At 47.1% G+C, this 19710-nt stretch overlaps 1 protein-coding gene across 1 annotated transcript in view; it reads right to left on the reverse strand.

Annotated features, from left to right (window-relative positions):
• The window catches only part of PTPRT (protein tyrosine phosphatase receptor type T), a gene marked incomplete at both ends in the record, with an annotated part of 1082998 nt that overhangs the window by 770432 nt on the left and 292856 nt on the right, over positions 1–19710 (reverse strand). The window contains 1 exon segment of the mRNA XM_082857741.1: positions 4947–5072. Within this exon segment, the coding sequence (XP_082713867.1) occupies positions 4947–5072 (126 nt within the window).

Genomic DNA, 19710 nt, shown 5'->3' on the forward strand with positions numbered 1-19710 from the left:
GGACCTTCACTTATCTCTTTGCAGGACAAATTTCAACCCATAACAGACCTCAACCTTCTCTCTATACATATCAGCAGTTAGAGCAAAGCAGAAACACGCGGCCGAGGGGCCAGTGGCATGAAGGAAAAGCCAGCACCGTTCTGGATCTGTGCCTGCTTCCACGGCAGGCTGATTGGCGGAAATATTCCCGTCTGTACGTGTATATGTTTACTCTGGATTTTTCCCAACACCTGCCCTTTCCAATCAGGTGACTAACTGGGCTCTTTGTATTTCTCTGCTCTAGAGATTTGTACAGGATGGAGAGAAGAAGCTGCTTGAAGTCAAGGGTTCCTTCTTCCTTTCTTTCTTTTTTTTTTTTTTTTTAAGGTCTAAACTTACTAAACAGATGATACTGTGAGTCCCAGAAGGGCTGGCCTAACATGGGTGTGGTTTTGAAGGCTAGGAAGGAGAGAGGAGAAGTTCCTACACTGGGAAGAGGAAAGGAATGGATTTGTTTGACCCAAACTGCTGGATGACGGTACTCATGGAGGGAACAGACCCCCAAAAGGGATGCTGGGTGATGCACCTGGGCTGGCTCAACTCAGGAGAAGGGCTCCAAGCCTCGGGAAGAAGAAGCAGAATTATTAGCCCCAAAGGGACCACAAGGAATGTGACAGCGGGCTTCTCAGAGGAAACCACAATGACCTGCTTAAGTCCCAGGACGTCAGTAAAGCCCTAGGGAAAGGGGAGGCCCAATAAAGGCTACGATGTCATGGCTCACGCCCTGGAGGCTCAGGGTTGATGTAAATGCCTCAGTTCTTATGCACTTGGGTTTGCAGCTTGAGGTTCAGTCTGACACTTAATGTCCTACAAGCATCAGAAGGAAAAAGAGAAGTAAACGTCCCAGCCCCACTTCCTCTGGCTTCAATCCCTCTAAAAGAACACTGACAGCACTTCCATCTCCCCTCAGCACCCCCAGCGACCCTCCTGCCGGGCCCTGGGCTGGACCTCAGGGTGGACATGTGGACACTCATGCCAAGGTTGGAGAAGGCAGAGCTGAGAACCAGTGGCAGCTCCAGTTAGTTCCCTGGGCGAGATGGAGGCTTAGGGAGAGGGTCTGTGGGTGCAGTAACCCCATCCTCTGCGACAGCCCCAGTAAAGATGAGGTGGGGGCAAAACCAGGGCTGAAGCCTGGAATGTTAGCCTGAGGGCTTTTCCCATGGACAGGGATGAGGAAAAAGAGTGGGATGAGGGGCTGTGTCTAGCACTGAATTAACAGACTCAAGATGGAAGAGGTGTTCTCCCTCGGGGTAGCAATGTATCCTGGGTATGAAAAAGGGGCAAGGTTCCAAGGTGGACTTAGACTTACAGTCCCAGAGACTGTAAGAACCAGGAAAGAACTTAAGAGAACCAGCACTGATGAAGCCCTACTATGTGCAGACACGTCACACTCACACAGGCATCAGCCCATTTAACTCTCACAGTGGTTCCCACATTAACGATGAAGAAACTGAGGCAGAGGGATTAAGGCCCAGGGTCAGTCAGCTACGGTGCAGGATTGGAATAAGCTGGCCTGTAACAAGTCGATGATGAGGACTTTGAAAGCGAAGAACAGGACGCTATGAGTGAGAACATCGAGGGAGTCTTTCATTAGACGGAACAGTGAGGCACATCTCCCTGAGAAGGAGTGATGCTGAGACCTGACAAAACCAGGCAACTGAAGAGTAGAGAAAACGACTGCAGCGAGAGGGTATGGCACGTGCAAAGGTCCTGAGCCAGGAAAGACTCGGACATGCCCAGGGAACTGAAACATGACCAGTGTGTCTGGAACATTTTGAGAGAGGAGAAAAGGGGCTCAGAGAAGACACCACATCATGCAGGACCTTGCAGGCTGTGGTGAGGAGTTTAGGGTTCATCCTTTAGACCAGGGGAAGTGCCCAAAGGGCAGAGGCTGACTGACCCAGAGCCTAGCACTGAGCCTGACACATGGGAGGGGCTCAGTAAAAGGTTGTGGGACATATGAATACATAGAGCCACACTAGATTTCCAAAAGGATGGAAACTGCTGGCTTTACAGAAGGAAGAGGAAGATTTCAGCCTTTGCCCATGAGAAGAACAAACAATTTCACCTAATCCAAATTCACTTTCATGGCTCTCTGCCTAAGAAGCACACGGAGCTGCTGCAATCCACAGGTGCATCACAACAGAATAACTTCAGTAATCATCATCAAATGCCTCTATTGAGAAAAGCTCAGAAGATTGTATTAGTCCACTCCAATATTTATGAAATGCCACTGTGCCATAATAAGGGTCTGAGAAAATTAAGATTAGGAGCAAGGGTTGCTCCTTCCAAGAGCTAAAGTGGCATGGTGGGAAAAGTAGCGATGTCACGTGGCTGCCGGGAACCTTGGTTTTCTGATCTGTAAAATGGAAGGATGGTAGCAAAGATTTAAAATGTGCTCTAATAAAGGGCCCAAAGGCATTTAATAACATTTATCAGACATTTCTTCATTAAAGAAACACTTGATAAAGACTATTTGCCCATTCATCCATGCATCCATCCAACAAAATGGTATTTCGTACATACTGTGTGTGACGCACTGAATGAAGCAGTAAAGATAGTCCAGGAACAAGACTGTCGTGGTCCTTGTTCCCATAGAACTTCTCATCTGGCGATACAGTGTACGCTGAACAAGTAACATCAGTGATGCGTGTTCCTGAGGAAAAGAGCAGGGTGCCATGGGGGACATTTACAGAGAGAGCAGACCCAGACTGGAGGATCTGGGGAGCACCGGCCTAAGGAAGAGATGCAAGAGCTGAGATACGAAGGGGAAGTACAAGAGAACGCGGTGGAGGTGAAAGTTCTACGGAGAGTGCCAGTCTCGCGTGAGTTCCTGAGGCAGGAAAGGGTCTGGAGCATTCTGGCAACTGAGACAAGCCAGTGTGAAGTGAACACGGGGGGAACTGGGATGTGGGGGGCTGGACCCCTCGGAGGGCATTGGTCTTCTCTCTCACAGCCAGAGGAAAGCCTCCAAAAGATTCTAGGCAGAAGCTGGGAGAGAGAACGATAATGATAATGAAAGGGAGAGATAATGTGAACGGGCCTACGTTCTAGAACAATCTCTGGCTTCTGTGCAGACAGTGGGTAAAAGTCAGAAGAGGAAGCCGAGAAGTCTGTGTGAAAGGCTTCCAGTGACCCAGGCGAGAGGAGATGGTGCGTGGCACCAGGGCAGCGGCGGCAGAGATAGAGAGACGTGAGCAGACCTGCGATGGGCTCAGGACGTAAAGGGGCGGGACGGAGTGATTGACAAGGAGAGGGGAGAGGGGAGAGGTCAGAGAGAAGTGTGACCCCTGGGTTTCTGAATCAGCACCAGAGTGAGGAAGTGGCCTTTTGAGACAAGGAGCATTAGAGCTTGAGTAGATGGAGATGAATCAGGACTTCAGTTTGGGAGATGTTGAGTTTGGAGAGTCTGCATGACCCCACAGGGCATCCGGTGGGCTACAGATGAGCCGAAAGAGCCTATGTGTGCGTGCAAATACACACACACCACGCACACACGTGCACTAGAAGATATGAATTTATTTGGCCAACATCAAAGCTGGCCACACAGAGAACAGCAGATGCGGTAGGTAGCCTTCAGCAGAGGTGCACTGCACGCTGCCCGGGGTTTCCAATGGAAAAAGTGATTCTATCACGTAAACCAAGACATTTTTGAAAGTAAAGTCAGCATTTTAAAAACACTACGATGGGACAACAGGCATAGAGGTTGTCCCATGGTCACCTTACTAATGGGCACGTGTAGCGGTTGATGACTCTGCGCACTCACGTCAAGCACGATCCCACCAGATCTGAAAAGCTCAATTTCGTACCATGTCGCAGCTTTACGGTACCTGGGGCTTGTGTCTATACCCGGGAGAAACGCACACAAACAACGGATGCCCTTAATAGGAACTAGATAGAGCCATCCAGTAGCCTCCTGCTTTGGGGCCAAACTCAGAGTCAATAAGGTCACACGGGCCACACCCTCACCTAGACATCTCTGAGCATCTCTCTCCGGCTTAATGACATCCTGGCAAAGCTGTGTCTCAGAGCAGCTGGGAGGACAAGGCAGCCGGGCAGTGGGCTGTGTACACGAGTTCACAAGAGATGTCTGACGGCAACTGAAGTCATGGGAAGAGTTGAGGTCATCCGTGGTGTGATGGTTAATTTTGTGTGTCAACTTGACTGGGCTAAGGGATGCCCAAATAGCTGGTATTTATAGCTGGCATTATTTCTGGGTGTGTCTATGAGGGTGTTTCCAGACTTGATTAGCATTTGAACTGGAGAACTGAATAAAGCAAACAGTACTCCCCAATGTGGGTGGGCGTCATCCAATCCTCTGAAAGGCCAAACAGAACAGAAAGGCACCTCCTCCAGGTGTATCTCCCCTAGAATACATTGGCTGTGACTCTCATAGGCCTACATCACGCAGGTATTCATCAGGAATGTATACTAGGCCTTCAGTCCCACTGGTGAAGGATAAACTTGGCATTCAGAATCTCGGGACGACAACTTTCTGAGTAATATTTGGACTGCAGCGGTTCCCTTACATATATACAAGCTATGTCTGTGTGGCCCAGAAGGAAAACAATGACCTCAAATTCTTGAGAAGCTTTCTTCCCCCCAAATCCCACCACTATCAGGCTTCCAGACAAAACTCCGTGATGCCCCACTGGTAGCTAAAGCTTAGAATCTCAAAGCTAAAAGAAATCCTAAAATGTCCTGAATCCAGATGACATATGACTTCGTCCACATGCTTAAGAATTCACCCAGCCTTGGTTTGCATACCTCTGGGGATGGGGAACTTATTACCAACAAAGTTATCTACTGCCCTCCCCAACAGCTTGATCCAGAAGGAAGTTCTTCCCCATGAGTCATCATAAAAGCTACCACCCCCAACAGAGCCTCAAACACAGTTGGTCACGTACCTGTAGGCACCGCTGGGTCCAACATTGGTTTCTCCCACGTGTTAATCTGCTCCCAGGTAAACCCATTGGTCCCCAGGGCCACGCTGTAACCACAGTTGCTGTAGTGGTCATCAAAGGAACAGCCACCTGCAGACAAAAGAGACGTGAGTAAATATACCCTTGTGTGTGGGGCTTGGTTCGTTACCCCCGTCTCATCAGCTCTTCATTTACAGCTTTGAATTTTAAACTCTGGAGGAGATTTTTTTTCAGGCAAGCAAATTGGATTTTTATATTTGCTTTGGCGCTCTCAAGAAAGACATTGGCATCTGCAGGCCCCCTATTTAAAAAAGTTAATAAGGCTAGTTACATTGATTTCAATCTTCCTTCCTGAGAAAGTAAACAGCAATGTCTCATTCTCAGCAGGAAAAATGAATGCCAGGGCATGCCTCTGTAATTGCTTCCTCCAACATGGAGAGATGCTGCAAGGCTGCAGAGCAAGCACTAGCTTCAGAGTCTTGAAAAACTAGACGCGAATCTCAGCTTTGCAAAGCTGGGTCAGCTTGGACCAGATGCTCCGCCATCTGTGTCTCAGTTTCCTCACCTGGAATATGGAGGGAAAGATCCACTTGACAGAAATATCAGGAGGATTAAATGGAAAAACATACAAAAACTGGCACAGAATAAATTCTCAACACCCACCTCCTTCCCTATAAAAGAAGTTTTCGTGGAGTAAAAATCAAATGTGTAGAGAATTAGACAATCATGCACCTGGAAGATAATACAGTCAAGGCTGACAGTATTTAAAGCTTCTCCCTAAAGGTCCAAGCCGTCCATCACCCACCACTTTGCAATGAGCTGTGTAAGCTGGATTTTGCTGAGCATATGCTGTGGGCTCTAAGTCCCCTCCAGGTGACATTAAGGGAGATGTGTGGTATGGAATTGGGGCTCCAACTAGGAAATGCTGGTCTCTCCAGAGAAGCAGGAGGTGACTATATGCTGGAAGGGGAAGGGGAAGAGGAGGAGGAGAACTAATCAGGGCTCTAAAGTTCAGGAGCGTCTCCATGAGCACAGAGCAAGAGGCAGAGTACTCCGGGGTGAGCTGGCAGGATGCACAGAGGGACAGAGAAGGCACCAGGACCGAGTTTCACACGCGGGTCCATAGTCCCACTGCCCTTTCTTGTCTCCTTACTGCTCAGACCTCATCACATCACGATCTCCCTCCCCTAAACAACCATTGGTTCCCCTATCACACATCCAAACCACATCCATGGTTCTGCTCCACGTACAGAAACCATCCCTTGCTAGCCGCTTCCTGGGTCTGCAGCCTCGTGTAATATCGCACCATTGTCTCCATTAGCAACAAAGGACAAAATCCCTTCTCTACCCCCAGACCTGGGATTTCCTCTGCTTAGTGCTGGTGGAAGGCCTGTTGACACATCTGATACACACTGCTAAAGTAAACCTATGATGGCAAAGCTCTCTCCACTTCCTTTCTTGCAGAGCATGGAAACCCAGAAGAGTTGGGCTGGGCAAAGGAGAGCTGGACCTGTTTTGGTAGTGCAAGGGTTGGGGCTTGAGTTGAGAGAATTAAATAGCTTTGCACTAAAAAGCAACAGGAATTTGCAGTATAGACACCTAAAGAGAGAGGGAAGGAGAGGGAGAGAGAGAGATCCAAGAAACACATTGTAAAGCAGACACCTACAGCAGGTGAAAGCCAATGAGAAATCTCCTGTGATGCGAAATGGCTGATGAACTGGTAGAAACTAAAATTTCTGTTTACTTTCATTGATTCATTCTTTCATTCACAATTATTTAATTGAGCTCTTAGGGTAGATCCAGGAGAGTACAAGGTGCTATCTATACAGTGGTTTACAAAAGAGGCATGCTATCACTAGCATGAGTGAGGCAGACAGACAGTAAACAGGCAAACTAGTAAGTAACTCTGCATTTCTGTATGTGCTATGAAGGATGCGGTTGGGGTGACTGAGAGGACCCCTAGGCTGATGTGGTCCAGGAAGCCTTTCTGACCATGAATTGGAGACAGTTCCCTGTCCTACGATGTAACGTCCCTCCACTACATCCAACTCCACACTGAGAGCTGGCGACATACAACAGCCCCGTGTCACTGGTGCTTCGGGAAACAAAGGGAAGAAGGGCAATGTCCAGTGTGGATGGACAAGGGTCAACAGACAAGGATGGAAGTCCCAAGTGTCAGAGGCAAGAGATAAGAGGAAAGGTCAGGGGAAGAAAGCAGAGGAGACTTCAGCCCAGATAGAGTGGACAAGGGAGACCTCTGAAAGGCAAGGACAGAGGCAATCAACCAGCTTCCACTAGACAGTAAGCTTCAGAATGGCTGGGAATGGCACTGGCACAGAGGATGGGCTTAAGAACTATCCATTGATTGAAAGAACCCATAAATGTGAATGGGATGCCAGACAGAGACCAAACTACGTTCCAGTAACAGTGAGCCCACAGCGGTCCCCAAGCTCCACCTGCTCTTTCCATTCTCATACTTACTTATCACTTCTAATACCTAGAAAGCTTCTTCCCCATACTGCCTGCCTGAAAATTCCAAACTATATCCTCCCCCAAATCACTTCCTCTATAGACCTTCTCTGACCAGAACAGCACAGTGAATGCCACAGAGACGAAAACACAACACACTCCATTTAAAATTTAGAAAATAGTAGCAGCAGCAACAGTTCCAATCGCTCAGAGGGCCACCCTCCCATCCTTACACCACCGCTGCCTCACTGGAGCCTGTCTCCCAGCCCGTGGAAGACAAACCAACCACGTCAAAGCCACTGACAACATCCAGATCCCGATGTGCTGGAATTGGCAAGCGAGGGGAGCCTGCAGCATCTCAAGTGTTCACGGGCAGAACTGACAAATCGTCCTAAACTGAGATAGCATCCAGGGCTACAGAAAGAAAGCATGGCCAAGATGACGCTAGGTGCATGGCGAACTGTTGAGGTCTTCTCTCTTGGGCACACAAGAACTCTGTATTTTCAGGCCACCTTGCATCTGGGGAAAACCATGTGGTAAACCTTGGAAATGTGCAATAAAGTGATACTCACCATGTGCAAGACTAGCCCCCCCAAAATAATCTCTTACTAGCAATCCTTCTCACCCCACTGTGAAGACCTTCAAAGGTGTACGTGAAGGCAATGCCATCAAAGGAAGAAAGATGTCTAGATCCCTGAGACATTCATTGGAGGTGTGTCACCCAGACAGTCGCCTGACCGGTAATACTGCCATTGAACATAACAGGAGCAAAATGCCGACTTTTCTAGTCTTAATATGCCACTGACATCTTAGGGCTTAGTTATTACCATAGCAGAGCCTTGCACATCCTGACTTATATAAGAAGCGTGCTCTCTTGAGCATTTGCCCCATGTCAGGCAATAAACTAGGCACTGATTACAGACACTGTCACCTTTGCTTTCACTTAATCCTCGCAACTTTGTGAAGTAGATTTTCATCCCTACTTAAGTATAAGGTAACTGGTGCATTAAAGGGTTAAACGACCTGCTCAGGTAACACGGAAGGAAAGTGTCAGAGGCAAGTGTAAATCTATGGTGACCTAACCACAGAACCCACGCTCTTTCTAATAGACCAGAGAAAGAAGGTATTCCCCAGAAGCCAAGGACCAAGCCTTTCACTTACAAGGTGATGAGAGGGGGTTAGGAAGATAAAGTGCTTCCAAGGTGGTTGTGTCTTTCCCATTTGAATTCATTATCCTGCTTATTATCCTAGAAACATTTAATGACGTTTTCTGTTGTTGTTTTTTTTTTACAGGTCTGTGCAGGGTCACAGGATTGACAGATATGATTCTTACCCTCACAAGGTTTGCAGAGGACAGGGAAAGATAACCACACAAACATACACTTGAGGGTGTGATGCAAAACACACTTTTACAGAGATATGTCGAAGCTCAAAGGAAAAATTATTAATAAATTTTACTTAATGGTCTAATTAATCCAATTCTCAGCTGTGTTCTAGACAAGATTTAGGAGGGCTCAGTTATACCTCTGGGCATCCCAGCTTTCATATCCCAAGCAAGGTCATATCAATCATTTGCCCCTAGTCTCCTGGATCAGGTCAGTCGTCCACCGCTCACCTCCCTTCCTCCACCCAATGGTAGATGGCCTGCTCAGCTGCCCCCGAGCTGAGTGCTGGCAGGTCCTGGCCCTCTACGGGGTAGGGACCCCTCTCCTCTTCACAGCCACCCCCGGGCACCTCACTGCCTCCACCTGCGAAGCTCTGGTGACCACTTCAACTTGCAGCCACTGGGCCAATGTCTTTCCCACAGTCTGTTCTTTGATACTGGGGTCCCACAGCAGCAGGCCTGTGGCCCCAGTGACCTGGTTCTTATTTTCAGACCACAGCCCTCTGTTTCCCTTGAAGAGGGGCTGGCTTAAAGTAGAGCCGAAAGCAGCCTTACATTCTATTTTGAGCCACTATTTCCTTGGGACAGCCAGGCCCACCTGTCAGTTCTATTCCACGCTGCCAGAATTTGTCATCTATTATGTGGACCTCAGTGTCTCTCAACACAGAAGAGTTTCTGGGAACAGGCCCCTGTCCTGCACTTTATCACACATGTATGTCCAAACTCCAGGGGTACACATGGTTCATGACTTTTCTGTGCAGCTCCTGGGCTCCCAGCAAAGCAGGATGCATGGCTAAGTGATCGCCTGAAGTATCCCTGTGCTTTGTATAGATCAAGAACATAGACCAAAAAAAACCATAGACCATGCGGTAACTGGTTACCAGTCTACCCTCTATCAACTCGAGTCCAGCCACAGTGGATGGACAAACACAGAAGAAGGAAGTACAGCATGATGGCAAAAGGCAAACTGAGGACAGGAGAAGAAAGACAAGCAGGACAGAAGGAGAGAGTTACAAGTCCACCCTGCAATTTCCCAAATGTCCACCTGCTGAAAGGGAGTTACCTATTTGACTCTGAGCTTCCGGAGGCCAAGAGAAAAAGGACAATCTGTTCAGATACTGGACACTCTGTGTTCATACAATAAAAGCCAAATGGCTCAGGTAAATTACAACCATTCCAGGTGCTTAGATCACACGAGAACGTCTCCAAAGGGGTACTGGTAACAGAAATCCCATAGCCCATAATGAACAGTATCTAAGACAGCATCCACACATGGGGCACATGGCCAATTTCATGAGACTATTTCTCATAAGCATTCTCCATATAAATTGATAGCATCACCCAAACATACAATTTAGGAAAAGCAACTCACTGGAGCCCAATATGATACAGTCTAGACACCTGCTCCCTGTCGATCTGAAAGCTATTCAGGAGAGAAAATATACTTGATAAATATTTTTTTAGCAAGCCTCCCTGAATTTTCTTCCTCTCAGCCAACAGACCAACAAACAGAGTGGTTATGAGCTCAAGATTATACACTCTGGCAATGATCTACACTGCCAGAGGGTGCAGCCCCTCTAGCTCACCTTCCTTCCTCCTTTCTGGGCCTTCATTTTCTGGGGTGCAAGATGGATCACGAAGGAACCTTCCAGTGGTCAAGGTTAAGGATTCCAGAGGCTCAGAAAGGCCTGGGAACTCTCAGGAGCCCCAGAGAGGCAGCGCCATGCCACCAGCCCAAGGACGAGCTACTGAGAGCTACCAAAGGGAGGAGAAGGAAGGAGAGACTGGTTTCCCGTGCACTCACAGCATGAAATACTCAAACGCACGATCCTGAGTCTCCTTGCGGCTCCTCTTGCTCTTTCAAAAATTATGTTTCTCGGGCTTCCCTGGTGGCGCAGTGGTTGAGAGTCCGCCTGCCGATGCAGGGGACACGGGTTCGTGCCCCGGTCCGGGAAGATCCCACATGCCGCGGAGCAGCTGGGCCTGTGAGCCATGGCTGCTGAGCCTGTGCTCCGCAACGGGAGGCGCCACGACAGTGAGAGGCCCGCGTACCGCAAAAAAAAAAAAAAAAAAAAAAAAATTATGTTTCTCTCTCTCTCTCTCTCTCTCTCTCGGTGGAATCCCTTGGCACATAACACCTGCTAAAAAAGGGTCCAGACCATCTCTGCAGGTGTTTGTGGCAGGCTACTTGGGGAAGACTTATCGCTGGAGAGATCCTCCGAAGACACTCGTTTGGATGCTCGGCTCATTCTGTTTTTAAACTGGTCCCATTCAACTGATACCAACTCCATCACTATCATTTTGGAAGAAAACAAAAATCTCCTAAAACGACCTCCACCCCCAGAATTGGGCTCAGCCTCCAAAGCACATGTCCTGGTTTGGAGAAGACCCCAATAATTGAGGGAGGACAGGGCAGTGCAGCCACAGGCCGAGGGAGGACCCAGCGCTATCTCTCTACACAGGGACAGAGAAGCTATTTTCCTGGACAGGTTGAGGTCAAAAGGTAGCAAAGGCCCCAGATGCTCTGATGTGAGTCAAGCATATAAAGTCAACAGAGAAATGGAAAACGGTAGCAAGGAAATTGGATTTTGAAAATCCATTTGGGTTTGGTAATGTATAGCATATCAGCATCTGTAAGGGAAGTAAAAATAGTGCAGGATACCTACTTTAAGATACATTAAAGCATAAATAAAGTTTATAGTGCCAATCAGAATTTTTTTAAACATGAGCTCCTCTTTTGAAAACGAGAGCGGAATAGAATTCAATAAAAATATAAATGTGTCTGCTTCTGCATTTCTCAGATATGATCCTGTGTATTCTTGAACAGAATTGAGTTCGGAAGAGAAACGAACGGTTTTCTGGGCTTCTGCTCTTTCCCAGGCACTGTACTTGAGCTATGTAAGTATATATTTATATATGTATGTCTATGAATGGAGGTTAAGTCTAACTACCCCCACTCCCTAAGACAGGGGTCAAGCAACATTTTCTGTAGAGGGCCAGATATTAAAGACGTTCACCTTGCAGGTGTACTGGTTTTCTCTTGCTACCCAACAAGTTACCACAAGCTCAAAACAACACCCATTTATTATCTCCTGGTTTCCGCAAGTAAGAAGTACAGACAAGGCTACACCTTATCAGGGCCTCACAGGGCTGAGGTCAAAGTATCAGGGGACCTGCTTTACTTTCTGGAGCCCGGGTCATCTTTTGCATGGTGTTTCGCAGAATTCAGTTCCTTGTAATTATAGGATCAAGGTCCCTCCTCTCTGGCTGGCCATCATCTAGGAACCACTCTCAGCCCCTAGAAACTACCCACAGTTCCTGCCATAAACCCTCTCATGCGTCACATCTCTTTCTGGGCAAGACTCCATCCTTTTTAAGGGCTCATCTGATTCAGTCAGGCCCACCCAACCAAGATCTTCTCGTTTCTGGTTAACTAAAGTCAACCAACTTGGGAACTTTCTTGCATCTGTGAAATTCCTTCACCTTGGTCACTAACATAACCTAATCATAACAGTGAAATCTATCCCATTCAGAGTCCCTCCCAAAGGATGGGGATTATACAAGACATGAATACCAGGGGCCAGTAATCTTGGGGGCCAATTTGGAATTCTGCCCACCACAGAAGGCCACTGGGTCTCTGTCACTATGACTCAGCAATGCCATTGGAGCAGAAGCAGCTAGAAGCCACAAAGAAAGATGGGCAGAGTTATGTTCTAATAAAACTTGATTTACTGACACTGCACTTTGAATTTCCTATGATTTTTCACGTCACAAAACAGTATTCTTCGTTTGAGTCGTCTAAACATTTAAAAATGTAAACACCAATCTTCCTTTGTGGGTAGAGTACAAAATCAGTGAAGGTCCAGAACTGGCCTGCAGGCTGTAGTTTGCGAACCTTTGCTTTGATGCCATAAAAATTTCCAATTTTAACATGGTCACAGAAAAGTACCGTGTTTCACCATTTGAGTGTTTGATGTCATGTTGCTTTTGATACCTCCTTCCCATTTCTCAGTTGTAGAACGTCTCTTCCTTCCTCCCAGAAGTGCAAGGGGGGACATGTTATCCACTGCCTTCCAAAGCTACACTCCGGGCCTGTAGCTACACTGCCGGCTTCTTTTGAGAGAAGCACAAAAGGTAGCTGGATTTAAATAAACACTTCACGGACATCACAGCATGTGTTCTCCATGGGTGAGGAGTAATGCTCCAACTTCACAGACGAGGAAACCAAGGCCAGAGCAGGTGACATTCTCAACACCACCCAGTCAACCGGAGGCAGAGCTAAGACTCAAATCAAGGACTCCTTTCTTAGCCAGAAAGTCTGACAACCAGGGCAGACCTCAGCTACTACATTCACGGGAGACCCAGTGCAAAACCAAAATGCAAAGCCTTTTGCTTAAAAACTATTAAGAATTTCAACGTGGCCATAGCAGAACATTAAACTAAGCATGGGGTCCTTCCAAGTGCCAGGCCCTGGGTGACTACACAAGCCATGCACCCATGAAGCCAGCCCTACTCTGTGGACACACACATTCTAATGATAAAGCTCGCCGGCCTCCACGTCATCAAGATGCTGCCCTTGTTCCAACAAAGACTTTGAAGGCAGGGCAGTATCTAAGTGGCTTATTAATCGCGGGCAGGCTATCGTGGGTAGGCGAGTCTTGCCCCCGGAATGAATGTAAACCAGCCTGGCATAAATTGAATTCCTTTTGGGAATATCTAATTGAATTTGCAGAAGTCTATGCCAAGGGGGGTGTTTAAAAAAGTGCACAAATATGATAAGAAGGCCTTCACACCATGATATCTAACTCAGTAAGCAAAAATAAAGGCAGGGCACGTTCCAATTAGCGTGTGATTTATTTGTTTTAACAAATCCAATTAGTAGCATGTTTTATAAAGTCATCTAATGTCAAACACTCATGGACTCAACCGATAGAAACAATACTCCTAATAGGAAAAAGAATGTTTTAAAGCTCTTTGAACAGTGAATTTATTATAAATGAGATGATGTCTCTCTGATGGCTCAGGCATTCCCCAAGGACCAGGGAAACAGGGTCTGATCTGTTCATTTGGTTCTCTCTCCCAGAGACTCTGGGAGGCAACTCGGGTTAATTTGGCCCATTATAATAAACCCAGGAAAACAACAAAGGTGGAAGCAAGCAAAGGGACTTCAGCGGCGAATAATGACCTTGCTGCTGGGTGTCTTCTAGACCAGAGATGTGTTCTGACTTCCAAGGCAGCACAGTGGGGCAGGAAAAGACAAAGCTAACAGAAACAGCGACCTTCTAGAACCTGTTCCAACCCCCTCACATCCGCTCCAGACTCCAGTGTTTTCTCCCTTTGAGAGAACTAAAGAGTTCAAGGAGATTAGTGTCCCTCGGGCGTGCCCGCCTTGCATGGTGGATGATGGTTTCTGACCAGTGAAACTGAGCATCAGTAGGGTTTAAAGGTATGGACTCTGGAGCCAGCATCCAGCTTTTTTTTTTTTAAACTGTGTGACCTTGACCAGGTTATTTAACCTCTATGTGCTTCAATCCCTCATCTGTAAAACGAGGATAATCATAGTGCCCATCCCTTGGGGGTTGTGATGAGGATTCGGTAAATGTAAAGACTTGGAACGGTGCCTGGCACATAGTAGGTTCTAAGTAAGTATTTGTTAAATTAATATTGAATCCCAATGTATGCATTAGAGATGGGAAAGATAACTATGTTGTCTGTGTCCACGTTGCATAATCTCAAAACAAATAAAATATTTTAAAGAAACTATCTGAGCTGGTCCATCACATCCTGTATGAATCAGCAGTGCCCATGGTGATAAGCTATTGATATGCGCTGTCACTCCCAGCTTCATTCGCCACTTACTGCCGTGTGACCTCAGGCAACTCACCTAACCTCACAGGTCAGAGATTCTTCCCAGGTAACAAAGGAATAAATTAAACTCTCTCAAAGGGCACTTCGATTTCTGACACCCTGGGAGATGGCGACCGTGCATCCACGTATCACCCAGCTACATTTGCTGGGATGCTGGTGGGATACAGGAGGGCCAGGTGTCCCCTGGAAATAAAAGCCTCTGTTCAGAACAGCTTCCCTGCGGTGTCTGCCGCGGGCCTCAGTCTGGTGCATCTTAATGTCCTACAAGAAGAGAGCACAGTGGAATGTGGCAGGCAGATTTCCATCTCCTCATATGTGCCAGCCCTCCCAGGCTCCCGGAGACAGCAGGGAAGAGGGCCGTCTGCTCTGCCGCAGGCAACGTCTCAGCACATGCTGTTCTGCATTGTGGCCAGGAGGAAAGAACGAAGGAGGCGTGCATGTGTGGGGTCAGCACTCAGCTTCACCCTGCCAAGAGGATGGGGGTGGGTGAGGGACAGTGGTCACCTCCGGTTAAAGTGAAGATGGCTCAATTTGGAGACCAGCTGGAGAGTCCACCAGCCTGAACAGTGGCCCCACCCAACCCAGCAAGTCCGTTTCTGTTTCCCCCAAACAACCCGGGAGCAGATTCAGGGATTCCGCTGCTCTCCCACGTTTCAACAGGGAAGGGGTCACCTGGCCCAGCTCCTAAATTTACAGGTGGGCAGACAGGCATCAAAAGGACAAGGCTGCAAAGAGAGGGGTGCAGAGCTGTGATGGAAGCCAGCTCCCCTGGCCCCGGGCCAGAGCTCTGCCCACTCAGAAGCCGGAATAGCATCTTTCATCTCTTCTCACACCGTGGTGATGTCTTTTTTTCATTTTTATTTTTGAGGGAGCAGTGAAAGAAAGAGATGGCCAAGGGTCATAACCCATTTCAGGGAAACTTTAGATCAGCTGGGAAAGGTGAGTAAAGGTTTCCTCTACACAGAAGAAAGGGCTGACACTGCTTTCTGGCAGGAGTCGTGTCATCTTCTGAAGACCTCGGAAGCCCAAGTCAGCCAGATGGCCTCAGAGTCTTTGCACTGCTGTTCCCCCTGCCTGGAACACTCTAACCCTAGCGCTTCACGTGGCTGGCCCTGGGCATCTCCCACATCAAACGCCACCTTCTCAGAGAAGCCTCTCTGAACATTCCACGGGAATCAACTTCCTCTCTTCCCCAATTCTTCTCTAACATACCGTCTTGCTTCTGTTCGATGGTGTTATTCATACCCCCTGAGTAACTCTGCAATTATTCATTTACTCATTTGTTTATTTTCTGTCTTCCCACCACCCGTTTAAGTCCACTGGAGCAGGAAGCATACGTCCATGTTCTTTGCCACTGAATCCTCAGGACATATCAAAGAGCCTGGCACTTTGACGCTTGAGAGCTTAAGGGAAACTCAATACATGCCTCAGAATGAATGAATGAATGGAGTGTGACGAAGTGTCAGGAGTGCAAGACGGCAACAGAGGTTGGCGCCCAGCTTGGTTCTGGCACTTTCTTTATGACCTCTGGGGGGTCAGAGAAAATCTCGAGCCTCCACTTCTTCATCTGTGAAGTGGGAACAATAATTACAGCTGCTGGTGCTGATTGAGTGCTTACTGTATACTGTACAAAGTGATTAAATTTGCGATGAAATATTCTCATTTAATCCTCAAGGAGCCTCATGATATTGGTACTATTACTACCATGCTTTATGCATGATGAAACTAAGAACCAGCTACATAACCTGCCCCAAATCTCACAGCTAGGAAATGGCTGGATTGGGGTTTGAACCAAGGCAGTCCTATTCCAAACACCACAGTCTTAGTCACTAGGTCATAACCCTAAGTGACCACTAACATTGCTACCTCTACAGGAATATCTGGCTTGCTAAACACCTCTTCTTCGGAAACTGACTTATTATTTTTTCAATAAATTTATTTTATTTATTTTTGGCTGTGTTTGGTCTTCACTGCTGCGCGCGGACTTTCTCTAGTTGCGGTGAGCGGGGGCTGCTCTCTGTTGCGGTGCGTGGGCTTCTCATTGCGGTGGCTTCTCTTGTTGCGGAGCACAGGCTCTAGGAGTGCGGGCTTCAGTAGTTGTGGCTCTCGGGCTCTAGAGCGCAGGCTCAGTAGTTGTGGCGCACAGACTTAGTTGCTCCGCAGCCTGTGGGATCTTCCCGGACCAGAGCTCGAACCCATGTCCCCTGCATTGGCTGGCAGATTCTTAACCTCTGCACCACCAGGAAAGCCCCTGCCTTATTTTTAACACATAATTTTTTCAAAGGAAAAAAGAAAGAGAAGCAGCCACACATCCTGAGCCCTGGTCCAGCAAGACCAACAAGGTCAGGCTCCTGGGTCTCCACTCACTGTCCTGAAGGTTCAAGGTCATGAGGAGTCACATGGTCCACACATGGCTCTCACTGGGTCTCCGGTGCTCCCTTTGACCTCACTGTAAACCTCAGCTCCATTAGTGACATGCCTTAGAGAACCTCAGGAGCGACGACAGCCAAGTGCTCCTACCTGGCCCAGCAAGGAGTGGACTCTTGTAATAATCATATCAAGAATCCCTGGGAGAGAACATCTTCAGGTCATTCAAAGCTTTCCCAAGTTTCACCTTGGGAAAAATCAGCCTTCTGTGCCTACTCTGTATAACTTTAAATAATTAAGCAGCAGGCTCTTTACAAGCACTACCTTATTTCTCTTACAGCAGCCCTGTGAGTTGCTCTTTGGGATTCAATGTACAATTTTGCAAAGTTGGAATCTGGGGCTCAGAAAGGTTAAGTAACTTCCTCAAGGGTACACAGCTTGTAAAGGGCAGAGTCAGGAATCAAATTACTTTCAATCTGACCCCAAAGCACAAGCCTTCTCAACGCTATGATCATGTCTCCTGCATGAAAAACCAGTAAACTCCTCCAGTTTGGCGACTCTCACGCCTCCTTATTATCTCTCTGAATTAACAGCCCATGCTTGAATGACATTCAGTAATCCTAGATCGGGTAACTACTGTGCGCCAGACATTATTCCAGGCACCAGAGACAGAGCAGGGATTAAGAGCTGTGTGTCCCTATTTCACAAAGCTCATGTTCTAGTGGGAGCCAAACAAGGAAAACATGGAGAGAAATAAAGCAGGTAAGGTACCCACCTTGGCTTGTCACATACAAGCATACTTTGAACACGAGAGGCATTCAATAAACATATCCATAAGGTGGATACAGAAAGTGACCCCTGCTATTCCTTGCCAGGCAACAGGCCAGCCATTCATAATAATAATAAATAATAATAAATTATAATACCATTTAATAATACCATAATACCATAATACCATTTAATCCTGACAGTCATTTTATGATCCAGGAATTACTCATTCTCATTTTAAAGATGAAGAAACTGAGATTCCAATGAGATAAGAGCCCAATCCAAGTTCCCTACGTTGGTGGATTCTCTCTTTCCTTTCCCCAAAGGCCAGCATTTCTCTGCTACACAATGCCATGCCTACAAAAGCTTCAGAAACATTTAGGACTGGTTGACGATATTGGTTTATGTACTCCGTTTTTATATGTATATTAACATTTAATTACATAAAGTAAAAATCAGGTTTGCACACAGTCAATTAAACTCGATAATAGCATCCAGCGTTATATAAATCACCCAACTGATCATTGTGTAGAAAAAATATTTACTGAGGCCTGAATATTATCGTAAGTATAGTTGCTGTGAGCTCTCTCAAAACAGTTAAGCTTTGGCAAATCTGCCTGTGGTGGCCAGCTGGGCTCCATCTACCAGGGCCGTTAAATGTGCATTAAATGTGGAATGAAAGATTCCATTAAGGACAGAGCTAAAGGAGCCTCAATGAGTCTAAAGTTCATATTACCTGGATGCCACGATTGGGTCAGTCCACTAAGAGTGTGTTCTGAGGTCTCAGGGATGCTGGCGTGCCTTGGGCAACTGCAGTTTCAGCTGTGCCAGCATGTCAGCCTGTTACATCATTAAACTTGTGCCCTCTTCTTCTCAAATGTTGATACTTCGGTTCCCTGGAGAGGTAAACCTCACTAAGACAGAGGCACCCACGCAACTCACCCACAGGCACTCTGCTGGTAATTAAGGAAGTGGCCCTGGATGAACCTTCCAAAAAAAGGCAGCATTGCTCATCTCTGTTTGTTCTTTAGTTCTTCTACGTCCTTGTTAAACATTTCTTGTGGAAAAAAAAAGTGCATGGTAACAGGCGAGCCACTAGTGGGTCTTTATGCTGCTACTATCTGAATCTTAAGTCTAATGAAGATTTGTGATTAATAATAAACATTTTGTTGTCCTCCTCAAGAAATAGAAACAAACAAAAAAGATAGCAGGGCTGTCACTAAGGTTCCTAAGCACAAAAAACACAGCCAGTATCTCAAAGCTGCCCCGTCTCCACCTCTCTAACACCGAGGAGTTCATGTCCAGGACACATAAGCATGTTTCTCATCTTTGGAACAAGCACTCAGCCACTTCTAGCTCTATGCACATTTTTTTAAAACTGAAAAGTCCCAACGCACAGGATCCTATGAGTGCAGCCCCTGCCAGCATGACTCCACCTCGGGCTAAACTCTCGGAACAGAAATGAGCTTCTAACAAAGCCACTACTTGCTAAACCACATCATAGCTCAGGTCCTGACAGGTCAAGAGCAGCAGGTGGTCTTGAAGATGGAGGATTTGCCTGGAAGAAAGGAGCCTGCATTACAGGTTTGCCTCTGCCACCAGCTGGTTGCATGAACTTGGCCGAGTCACATTCGCTTTGAAATGCAACCTGGCAGGAAGCTCCTAACAGCCTCTCTAGGAACCTCAACACCATGCCTAAGAAGACACTGGAAAAGGTGAAAACTTCCAAAAGAACTGAAAACAATAAAACTATCATTAGCATCCGGAAGACACAGAAATGGATTTAAACATTCAAGCAGCAGACCACTCATGACACCCTTGTTATAATCTGGAAGAAGAAAAGTTAAACCTCATCTGCCTGGAATTCACTAGGCAGACCATGTGTTCCTTCCA

This window comes from Leucopleurus acutus (assembly GCF_964270905.1).
Source record: "Leucopleurus acutus genome assembly, chromosome: 16".
Lineage (NCBI taxonomy): Eukaryota > Metazoa > Chordata > Mammalia > Artiodactyla > Delphinidae > Leucopleurus > Leucopleurus acutus.